At 39.5% G+C, this 12,389-nt stretch overlaps 1 protein-coding gene across 1 annotated transcript in view; it reads left to right on the forward strand.

Moving 5' to 3' along the window:
- The window catches only part of LOC144590439 (coiled-coil domain-containing protein 180-like), a 71,430-nt gene that overhangs the window by 1,443 nt on the left and 57,598 nt on the right, over positions 1-12,389 (forward strand). Inside the window, exons 2-8 of the mRNA XM_078395053.1 lie at positions 407-531; positions 2,838-3,028; positions 6,085-6,173; positions 8,353-8,462; positions 9,013-9,141; positions 10,430-10,540; positions 11,835-11,930. Coding sequence (XP_078251179.1) covers positions 472-531; positions 2,838-3,028; positions 6,085-6,173; positions 8,353-8,462; positions 9,013-9,141; positions 10,430-10,540; positions 11,835-11,930 — 786 coding nt within the window. The 5' untranslated portion in view covers positions 407-471. The remainder of the gene's footprint in view (positions 1-406; positions 532-2,837; positions 3,029-6,084; positions 6,174-8,352; positions 8,463-9,012; positions 9,142-10,429; positions 10,541-11,834; positions 11,931-12,389) is intronic.

The raw sequence follows: 12,389 nt of genomic DNA on the forward strand, positions 1-12,389 counted from the left end.
AGTTTTAATTGAGAATTAGTGATTCAGAACAATGCAATCTCATTTCTTGAATTACTAATTAATAAAGGATGAAAGTGGACAAATTGTTGATCAGAATAGGACATTAGAAATTGCATTTCATTTTGAATGGCTCATTGACTCTCAGGTTCACAGATTGCTTCCTGGAAATGTCTACCTCAGATGAATAAGGAACCATAAACAGTTCTTTGAGAAATTCTTCAGATAACAGTTGGGTTTTGTGAAGAATTTCTCAATGAGCTGTTTATGGTTCCATTATTTCTAATCAGGATTTTTTTTTGGGGAAAAGTAACAGATCTAAAGCTGTACACAGCATATCTTGTTATATGTCTCTATGTTATTGAATGTAACTTTTTTTCTTTAATGTTGTTCATTCCATTTAATTTAGAAGCATGTACCTTCCTTTCCTGGTGCTAATTCATTTTGGATGACTAAAGATCTTTCCTTCCCATAATGAGTGAGGTTCGTGTGGTTCCGAGTGGAAAGGTCTACAGGCAAATATTTGATGCTGAGGTAGATTTCTATCTAATTGGTGTATAAATATAGCATGTCTTAATGCTGTAAAATATACTGTGCATCATAATAACCTGGTTGTTAACTCTGTTTGTGAGCAAAGCTTGTGAAGGCTGGAGTGGGTAGGATGTGACTGCTAATATGAGACTTGTTCCATTTAATGCTAATATGAGACTTGTTCCATAAATCCAGAGCCTCGTAGCCATCAATGAGGAGAGATCATTTAACAAGGCAGGGGTACAGCCCCTGCTATTTAGATGAAAGGTGTGCCACCCAGAGCTAATTGCACTCAAAGGAAGGGGAGGCAAGTTCTGGGCAGGGAAGACCAAACTTTCCTTGTGGCTGTTGGAGGACCACTAGTGCATCTCCTGGGTCAAATGAAAAGCTCAACACTGATCTTCTTCAGGATGCTACTGGAACCTATTGCTACATGGCACTGTAACAGTTCATGTCCCAGAATGGAACGTCACTACAACAATGAGCAAGAAAAATGCACATTGGCTCCCCAAACTTGGGTTTTAAATGATCTAACGCTGTAGACTAGCCAACCCTTAGTGTGTTGAATGCATTAGCAGGGACCTGAATGCTATTTTAATCATCTCCCTGATCTGCCCTCTAAGTGAACAAGGTTAAAATGAACCCGAATGTATCTGTTGACATTTTTTTCGGCGGCTTTTTAACATATGGGTATCTTAAAAATTATTTTTGAGTTAATGAACAGATTTCACTTAGAGTTATTGGATGGGCAGCACTTATATTCAGCGTGAGTGTTGTGCCATAGACCTACCTGGTGATCATTTATTAGCAGTAATGGAATGAACTTCATAGTTAGTGACAGTCATTCAGAAAATATCACTGCAAAGTAGGTTGTAAGGACCAATCATTATTCACTGTGATTCACAGATCAGAGGATTATGGAAAATTATTAATAATTATTTTGATTGAAGCAGTATAGCTAAATTCATACAACAAAACAACAAACTCCATTGTTGTTCCATTTGTATATCTGAAATGCATTATCAGAATTGTTATTAGGACAACAAGGCCTTTACAGCTATTAATAATAAGATTGTGGAATTAATATTAATATAATTTTAGTCAGGCTAATTAAATTCATCCACTCTCCAAAATTGCTTTGACCTTAGAGCTATGAATGTTTCAAAGTTTTGTGCTGAAGATGAAAGAGTGAGCGAGAGATAAATAATTATCCAGTTGAGGAAGATACCATTTGTTCTTTTTATCTAGGATGCACCAGAGACTGAAACAACTGTTTTCTCTCTGTACGCGACCTTTTCTGGAGACTGGGGCTAAATGAAAATGCCAGATATGATTTAAAAACCTAAAACTGATTTGACTTATGATTAGACCTGTTATAACAATATATCAGATTCGTGAGAGAGGGTATTCAAACTGTGGGTCATCCTGGGGTGAATATATATGTGTGGTAAATACTTCTCTGAGCATCAAGCCAGGTTGTCAGCCTTAGCTGTCAGCTTTAATTTAAAATCAGTAAAGGTATTGACACCTACGATGTAATTTTTAAAAACGTTGTATGTTCATTTATGTGGAAATAGAATTGAAAGACATAGAGGTCAGCTTAAAAGGTTATAGAGACACAGTAAAGTTGAGAAATTTAGTTGCAACACTCCTATGTCAAGACAGTTCTCACAGGCGAGGATTTGTAGCCTTAAAAAGAATATCGTGAGGAATGGCTGGGTAGAGAGCATTCGGATTACAATGTGTTTGATGTCGAGCTGATGTTTCCACACCCAGACAAAACCAGGATCTGAGGATCGTAAATAAAAGTAGGCACCAAACAAAAACAGTAAAGATCTCCTGATAATTCCTTACTCAGAGCATGGTTAGAATGTGAACTCACTTACTTAAGTGATAAACTACGTAAATATTTCAGGAGCTGGAAACATTTCAGGAGATGTTTGATAAAGGGTGAAGATATCAGGAGGATGTGTTGATGAGGGTTAGAATGGAGGGAAGAAGCCTGTACTGTGTATAAACCCACACAATATGAACCTATGGGAATGATTGGCCTGTTCCTGCATTGTAAAAATAATAAAAAATGCTAATTTAATGCTGACTTAGACTGTATCACATTGAAAATACTGAATCGTTGTTGTAGGCATTAGTAGCTTGGTATAGTGATGTTCTGAAAAAGCGTTAAGGATTAACATTGCACTAGCAAAGATATAATTAGTCTCATTAATATGAGAAATGTTATTTTGTTATTATATTATCTTCCTTTCAAAGATATATATATATATATTTTTAAATTCTGCATTTGTATAAAGGTTCAGCTTGTCCGTACCCTGGGAGAAACAAGAAGAAAATCTCTGTGCCATGATAATCACTTTGGCCATGAGAGGATTCCCGTTGTTCGAAATTTGGACACACCGACAGGACAAATCCTTTCACAACGTCAGCGCTCATGGATGGAGGGGTTAATGAATGATGGGTACATTGAAAATCCAGTGTTACGCAGGTAACAGTGGAAATCGATCTCACCTGATATTTTCAGAACTACAAGAATTTTGATGGGGTCTGCATTTGATGAAACTGCTATAACATATTTAGTTAGGGTAACTAGCAATAGGGCATTCCTCTTGACAGATGGATCAATGATCATAGGAGCAATTTTATAGTGAAAGAAATATCATCTTTTTTATGTTAAGAATTCTAATTATTGGAACCCAGTGCCAAAAACATGGTAGAAGTAGAGTCCGTTTGAAAATATCATGTTTAGATATGAATGAAATTATTTACTGGGATGCGGAGTGAGAGGTAGGGAATGAGACTGAATTCATTGATCTACAGGGGACTGGCATGGACTCAATGGGCTGAATGGCCTTCTACACTATTATGATTATGGAATCCTATCATTCAATAACAGCTGATAGCAAAGAAATAGGAAGCCTGCACAAAATGTAATGAATAGATTTCTGGTGGGTTTTGATTATCGTTTCACATGTTACACAATAGTTCCATTACTGCGATTACTCATGGTATGGAGACACAAGGAAATGCAGATGCTGGTTTACTAAAAGAGACACAAAGTGCTGGAGTAACTCTGCTGGAGAATGTGGATAGGTGATGTTTTGGGTCTGAACCATTCTTCAGACCCATTGTTGCAGGGGGAGAAAGCTGCAACAGAGGTAGGAGTGGGACACAGCTTGGGAAGTGATAGGTGGATACAAGTAAAGGGGGGGGGGGGTTGGGAGGGGTTGATTGGCAAAGGCCAGAGATGAAAAGACAACAAAAGTGTGTGATAAGGAGATAAAGAATGATAGGCATGGAAAGTGAAACTTGAGGAAGGAATATAGAACAAGGTTTCCAGAGATGCTGCCGAACCCACTGAGTTACTCCAGGATTTTGCATCTCTATTGAAGGGATACAGAGTGAAGTGGAAAGGGAGAAATGGGTACACATTTAGGTGGGACAGGGAAGAGAGGGGGAGAAAAAAATGGCAATTTCCTTCTAACCTTTTTCTATCCATGTACCTGTCCTTTTAAATCTTTTAAATCTTTTAAGAGGTACCTGCCTCAACTACCTCCTCTTACTGTTCATTCCATATACCCACTGCTCTCTGAGTGAAGAAGTTTCCCCTGTCCTCTGGTTCTAGATTCTCCTACCCTCAGCAAAAGATCATGTGCATTCACCCTATCTATTTCCCTCATGATTTTATACATCTCTATAAGATTACTCTTCAGCCTCATGCACTGAAAGGAATAAATTCCATGCCTCCCCAAGCTCTCCCAATAGCTCACACCATTGGGTCCTGGCTACATCCTCGTAAATCTTTTCTGCACCCATTCTAGCTTAATGGTTTTCGAGAGAGAATTAGATTTAGCTCTTAGGGCTAAAAGGATCAAGGGCTATGGAGAAAAAGCAAGAACGGGGTACTGATTTTAGATGATCAGCCATGATCAGCCATGATCATATTGAATGGCGGTGCTGGCTCGAAGGGCCGAATGGCCTACTCCTGCTTCTAAGATAGGGTGACCAAAACTGAACATAGCACTCTAAATGTGGCCTCACCAATGTCCTGTACAACTGTAACATAACATCACAGCTTCTATGCTCAATTCCATGACTGATGAAGGACGATACACCAAAAGCCTTCTTTACCACCCTATCGACCTCTGATGCCACTTTCAGAGAACTATGTACCTGTATTCCAATATCCCTCTGCTCCACAACACTCCCCAGTGCCCTCCCATTCACTGTGAAGGTTCAGCCCTGATTTGACTTCCCAAAATGTAACACCTCACACTTATCTGCATTAAACCCCATTAGCCATCCCTCAGCTCAATTACCCAGCTGATCAAGATTCTTCTGTGATTTTTGACAACCATCTTCACTTTCTACTTACCCCCTAGTTTATGATCATCTGCAAACTTAGATGCATAGACATGCCTTCTATATTCTCATCCAGATCATTGATATAAACCACACACACCAATGGGCCCAGCACTGATCATTGAGGCCCACCACTAGTCACAGGTCTCTAGTCCTGAAAAGATATCCCTTTCAGCACCCACTTCTGCTTCCTTCCATGAAGCCAGTTCTCTATCCAGCTCTGCCTGCATTTCATGCGATCTAACTTTCCAAAATAGCCTACCATGCAAAAACTTATCAAAATCCATATAGATAATGTTTACGGCCTTACTCTCGTCAATCTTTTTGGTTACTTTAAAAATTAAATGAAATTCGTAAAACATGATTTCCCAAGTCCAAAACCGTGCTGACTATCCCTAATTAGCTCTGGTCTATCCAAATGATTATATACCTTATCCCTGGGAATCCTCTCCAGTAACTTACCTGCGATAGATGTTAGGCTCACTGGTCTATAATTCCCAGACTTTTCCTTGCAGCCCTTTTTAAATAGAAGCACAACATTAGACACCATCCAGTCACCTGCCTCTCATCCGTGTCCAACGATAATTCATATTTCTCAGCCAGCCTGTCGCAATTTCTTCTCTAGCTTCCCGCAGTGTCCTTGGATATATCTGATCAGGACCAGGATAGTTATCTACCTTCATATGCCCTAGGTATCCAACAACAGTAATATGGACTGTCCTCAAAACTTCCCCATTGACTGATCCAAGCTCCCAAGCCTTCATGTTTTTCTCCATGGTAAAAAACAGAAGTCAAAACAACAACATTCATTAAGATGTTATGTTAAACTAAATCCCCATCTCTGTCTTCGGTGCATGTTAAGAATTCCATGGCACTATTTGTAGATCATTGTGTTCCCCTCGTGACATAGGCTATGCTGATACTTCTACCAATATCAGTGATATTGATTAAATAACCATTAATTTCTCCGTGTTTTGAGGCCTTGCTCTGTTTAAATAGATTGTGGTCTTTCCACAGTACAATATCAACAACATTTCAGAAGTACTTAAATGATCGCAGTCTGCTTCGGTACATCATAATGTTTTGAAAATCATTATATAAATGTATGTTTGTAAACTATTGTTATTATTGATGTGACTAAACACCCAGAACATAATCTATTGTTGCAATCTAACATTATAGAGATGCAGTTCTTTCAAGTACAAAAACTAAAGAGGTTCTTGACATGAACAATGCAGTGATGGAAGTGAAAGGTCTTCCTGATATAATTAGTAAGTATGGTTTGTTTAAACAATTTTTTAATGGTCTTTCTCCAATCCAATTTTATTTTTATCTCTTCCTTAAAGGTGCTGCCTTATGTTGAGTTGCTATTCCAGTGAAACTCAGGGCAGGCGAAGTTTGGGGTCGGGATTCTTCATCAATCTGAAGAAGTGTTCTGACCCAAAGCTTTGCATGTCTATTCCCTCCACAGATGCTGCCTGACCGGGGTGAGTTCTTCCAGTACTTTGTGTTTTGCTCAAGATTGTGGCATCTGCAGTTCCTTGTGACTCTATCCAAATTTTATCCTGATGCTCACAGATGAACATATGAGTAGAGATCAACAAACACAAGATCCTTCCTTCCCTTTCCATTAGTTGAATTGCATTGAAGGAAGAGGAGAGCCACATGCTGCTCAGACTGAGATAGGTAACTCTGCACCCGCTAATAGTTTATTCAACCCACTGCTAGTCTACATGGCTCAGCATTTCACCAAACCTGACCCTTTGCTCATCCAAACTGCAAGAATCTTGGAAGAATGTTCAACGTTTTTTTGCATTTTATCATCTGTCCTGGAGATGTTGTTATTAATTTTTATTTTCTGCTGCTGCCATTAGTTTGAATCCACCAGTGTTTAAGGGAAACCAGTGCATTGTGGCGTGATAATGATGGGATAGTGCATCCTGCCAATTTATTGGCAATGCCTTTCCATAAGACCATAAGACATAGGAGCAGAATTAGGCCATTCGGTCTATTGAGTCTGCTCTGCCATTCGATCATGGCTGATATATTTTTCCTTCTCAACCCCATTCTCCTGCCTTCTTTCTGTAACCTTTCATGCCCTTACTAATCAAGAACGTATCAATCTCCACTTTAAAAACACCTGATGTCTTGGCCTCCACTGCCATCTGTAGCAATGAATTCCACAGATTCACCATCTTCTGGCTAAAGAAACTCCTCATCATCTCCATTGTCTTTTTATTCTGAGCCTGTGCCCTCTGGTCCTAGACTCTCCCACAAATGTAAACATCTTCTAGAGATCCATTCTATCTATCCCAGGGCCAACATAGGATTTAATGCCTTGGTTTGTTTGGCTTTACCCAGGATACAGTTTTGATTTACGAATTGCAGTCTGTTTTAACACCGATTAATAAGATGGGTCTTTGTTCATTGAAATTTGGTATGCTACAAGTGGAATGTCTCTAAGTTAACTGACTGAAACCAGATAGAAGGTTTGGATCAATGCTGCCCAAGTTCCCTCACCATCCATGGAATCTGCTCTGTGAACCCCACCTCCACCCTGTATCGCTGCCCCTGCACAGACCCCACAACTTACCCAACTATTGATCCTACTGTAGACCCAAAACAGGCAAAGCTCCGTAAAGCTTTCTTTTTGAATAGGCACCTGGTTGGGAGTAAGGTTAAGGTCGGTTGGTTAAAATGGAATGTGCTTTCTGTAGCAGTTTAGTTTAGTTTAGTTTAGAGATACAGTGCGGAAACAGGCCCTTTGGCGACCAGTTCTCCACCGCCCCGTGCCACTGCCGGATGCGCATGATTTGCATGCTCATCTTGGAGCAGTGCCCAAATCATTCGACCCCCAGGCTGCTGAAGGGCCTCCACCTTGACCCAGACAATCGACCCTCACCTTGCTCTGTTCAGCCTCTATGCCCCGGGACGCCTCTCGCAGTCGACCTCGGAATCCCTAGAGTTCCTCCTAGGGTACAGAAGATGAGCTCCCAGCCCGCTTACCGACACCGTTCTCAACATCCATAAGCCCCCACCGCCATGGCGTCATGGGAGCAAGATTAATTATAAATGAAAAGGGGATCTTCCTGTGGGAGGATTCATATGTGGAGCTCCACAGCAGTATGAATCATGTAGAAGCAAGTCTCACCGTTCTTGGGAACACTAGCCTCTCCATGAGCTGACTGCCCTGTTTGCTGGCAAGGTGTCCATTAATGATTCTTGTGTTAGTCACATTCAAACCTGCATTGCATAATATCACTTTGACCGGGCACCTCTGTGCTTTGGAAGAAGCTAAAACAAATGTAGCTTTCTATGGGACTTGAATTTGTAAGTAAGCTTTGACTAAATTCCTTCAAATCCAGACAAAAATATTGTGCTGTGAAGGACATAGATTTCTTGGTGTTTATTTAAAATGTGTTGCTGAAGGTGATATTTTCCTTTAAACAGTTCCTACAAAAGTAGGCTCCAGCGTTATTCAGCAGATGACAGCAAATAAAGAGGAAGGTCATGAATCAGTAGTAATGAACATGGAACAAAAACTGATCACCATCAGCAGGGTATGATGATATTGTCTTTCTTTCTCTCTTTTGCCTTCACTCATTGCTCTCCATCATATTACTATGTGCAATTTGAGATTTGGACAGATAAATAGATAGAATGGATTTAGAGGACAATGGGCCAAATACAGGCAAATAAGATTTGCCGAATGGGCAAGGTTAACCAAAGGACCTGTTTTTGAAGCTGTACAGCTCCATGACTCTATGCACAAAAGGATGACTTTTGAACTTGTGTTGTGGTCTACCCTTGCTTCAGAATGTACTTCCCACTTAATTACCTTCGTTGTATGTTGACGGTTTAGACTTAAATTCAAAGTATGGCTTTTGTTTTCTCCCAATTTCTCATGTCATGTCTGAGGTGGTAACAACTTTAATACAAATTTAATATTGTCCAATGTTAATTTATATACAGATTTAATACTGTCCAATGTCAGTTTGTTATCCAGTGTTCCTGAGTACAGTTCCAATATCTCACTGCTTCCTCCGAATGCAGTCTTTTCTAATTCACATTTCAAGGACAGAAATAACCTTTACTTTGTGGCATTCTTAGGAGCTTGAAACCCGGTTTACTCAATCTGCTCAGCAACTACTGCGGGACATTGAACAATCTCACCAAGATGTTAATGAACTATTGTTAAATATGGAAGGTGAAAGTGATTTGTCTACATTGACATTTGAGGTAAATTTCTCTTCATTTTTAAATACACTTCTACTAGCAATAAGTAGATATAACAGGTTGAACTTTATGCAAAATTCTTTGAAGGCAAATGCAGACTTAGAAAACACTAAAAGGTACGCTGTTTTTTGATAAAGGTTGAGACAAATTCTTTGAAACAGAAATGGGGCTTGCAATGTGCAACTAACATAATATCAATGCGAGATTTATTTCACCAAGTTTCCTGGCATGGTGTAGGGTATACTGTTCCAGCACAGGAGAAACTGGATTGGGTTTGTATAAGTGACTTGTACATATTACAGGTGGCTACTCCAAAATCTGTAACTATCACCAAGCTTAATTTTAATAAGCTGAAATTATTTAATTTTGACTAAATTCATAAAATCTTTGAAATGCATAATAGAGTGTTGAGCACCTGAAAGAGGAGGTTAGAGGGAGCTTTTAATGCCTGTTTTGATATAAGATTGAACATCAAGCTATCTTTAGGGGAAGCACCATGGCTCTGCTGATAGAGCTGCTGTCTCACAGTGCCAGAGATCTCACCCTGGGTGCTCTCTATGTGGAGTTTGCACATTCCCCCTGTGACCACATGGGTTTCTTCTGGGTGTTCTAGTTTCCTCCCACATCCTAAAGGTGTATGGATTTGTAGGTTAACTAGCCGCTGTTTGTTACCCCTATTGTCTAGGCTAGGGAGTGGATGTGACAGTGGGATAACATATAACTTGCGTGAACTGGTGATTGATGGTCAGTGTGGACTCGGTAGGCCAAAATGCCAGTTTCCATGCTGCATCTCTAGACAAGCTATCTTTCAATTTCAGATGTATTTCCAATATACTCTGTACTCAGCAATATTTATATTTATTTTTGTCTTTGCCTATTTTGGTGTGATTGTTATTTGAGTGTTGTTCCATTGCGGAACATTCTGTGGGAGTGCTTTCACCATAGAAACTTCAGCAGTTCAAGAAATTAGCTCCCCATCACTTTGTCCAAAGTAATGAGTATTGAGCATTAAAAGCTATCTATCGCTCATATATCTCAAAAGAATAAAAGCCAGCTCCATACTGCTCAGCAGTTGAAGGCCTTCTTGGGTGCCTCGTACCCTAATTTTATTGCACTCATCCTTGAACCAATTCTTCACTTGAACTATGATCTGCCAACTTTGGAATGGATCTGTCTTTGTTAGCTATTTAACGCATTATGAAAAATGCCAGCCTTTTTAAACAATGTGTATTATTTTCTTTTGCAACAATGTAATTTATCTTTGTCTGAAAAATTGTACTTATATTTGTAGAGTCTAAATAATGTCTGGGACCAAATTATGAAATCGGTGAAACACAGGAGGGGTCAGATCAAAGAATTTGATAGAGCTTACAAAGAATATGAAAAAGAAAGAGTGAAACAGGTAATTGATTTAATACGAAATCCCTGTATTCTTTTCCCTACATATTCCAACTGTGGTCTGCCTAAGAGTAAATCTCCTCTATTTGAACAGCTGGTTGTTTGATCTTTCAAGGTTTTTCATCGGGACATGCATAGATTTTCAAACACGACGCTTTGAATCCCAGATGATCCCAGTGCAAAATAATCTTGGGGCTTCATAAGAATATTGGATTTCCAGCAAATGAAAATCAGATGCTGGAAACGCGAAATAAATATAAAAAGATTGAACACACACAGCAGGTCTTGCAGTACTTATGGAAGGAGGAACAGAGTTGCTGTTTTAGGCAGAGACCCATGGTAGACCGATATTAAGATTTAGGCAGAGACCGATATATACTCTTGTTGGAAGTGGTCATTGCCTGACACGTGTCTGAATGGCATTTCATAGGCTTTTTGACAGGCACATGGATAGGCATAAAATGGAGGGATAAGGATCATGTACAAGCAGTTGAGATGTACAAGCATTGTACAGTGCAGATATGGTGGCCAAGCAGGCTGTTCCTGTGCTATATAGTTCTATGCTCTATGTTCTTTGACATAAATATTACTTGCCACATACCAACCCATGCTTTAGCATTATCCAAGAGTTACGGCATGGATTTCGTCAACATTTGTGGAGTTATGAATGAAATGGAATGTGGTATAATCTTCAATTAATATACCACTTCTGAGACTATAATGGAGGAAAGATATTAAGATTTTTCAGCGCAGGCCACTCTCTGGACAACGTTCTTAAATTATTTTTACTTAAATTCGAACGAATCTCTAATCCTACTCCCAGTTAGATGCTTCAGTGATGTCAAGGGCAGATGTCCTCACCTTAGGAATTCAGCGTTTTGCCTCTGTTTGAACCAGAACCACAATTGTGTTGATAGCTGAGTGGTCCTGTTGTGATCCAGACTGTACATCAGTGATCAAATAAGTTGGTGTCACTTGTTAGCATCATTGACAATGCCTTCCCATCACTTTGTTGATGATTGAGGTGAGACTTGTGGTGATAATAAGCCATAATGGATGTGTCCTTGTAATGCTGACAGAACGTAACTGGGCAATTTTCTACACTGGGGAATGCCAGGAGAGCTGCTTTCAGAATCCATGGCCTTTGCAATATCAGTACTCTCAGCCTTTTCAATTATATGAAGAATTGTTTAGGTCTTATGTTGGTGGGAATCTCAGGAAAATCAAAAATGGATCATTATTATATATACTTTGTGAATATAAATTGTTAATAATATAAATTTATATCTGTGATTCAGATAACAGCTGAATTTAAAGAATCCGTGAAGGCTATAGAAAAGATTGCTTATTTACCAGAAGGTGATATTTATCGATTTATCGATAAAGAAGCAATGGTAAGAAGAAAATATTTAAATGACCTGATTGTTTCAGAAATGTGATAGTTGGTTGTTGCATTTGGAAAATCGTCGAGGTAGCTCCATGGGCTGTCTTTCAGCAGGTCTGTCGGTCTTGCCAAAACCACTCCTTCTCCTCCTGATCCACCTTGAGATGGACCCAGATATAGTCATATGCCTTTCTTTGTTGTGGCTACTCGGTGCCCCTCTCCCCCCCCCCCTCCCCACCCCCTCCCCTCCCCTCTTCCCTATAAAGTCTAGGATCTGAGAATTCCATACTTAGGATTTATCTATTGTGGACAATTCTGAACTCTGGATGGTGTGTGCTTGGCACTATGTCCTTGCAGAATGTCACAGATGTAAAATTTCATGATGTCACATAAACCAAGTTGTACACGAAGAGTATCTTTAGCAAGCATGATGCACTTCATAATATGAAAATTAAGAGATGCCTTATTG

The sequence above is a fragment of the Rhinoraja longicauda genome, unplaced genomic scaffold (genome assembly GCF_053455715.1).
Source record: "Rhinoraja longicauda isolate Sanriku21f unplaced genomic scaffold, sRhiLon1.1 Scf000189, whole genome shotgun sequence".
In the NCBI taxonomy this organism is placed as follows: domain Eukaryota; kingdom Metazoa; phylum Chordata; class Chondrichthyes; order Rajiformes; family Arhynchobatidae; genus Rhinoraja; species Rhinoraja longicauda.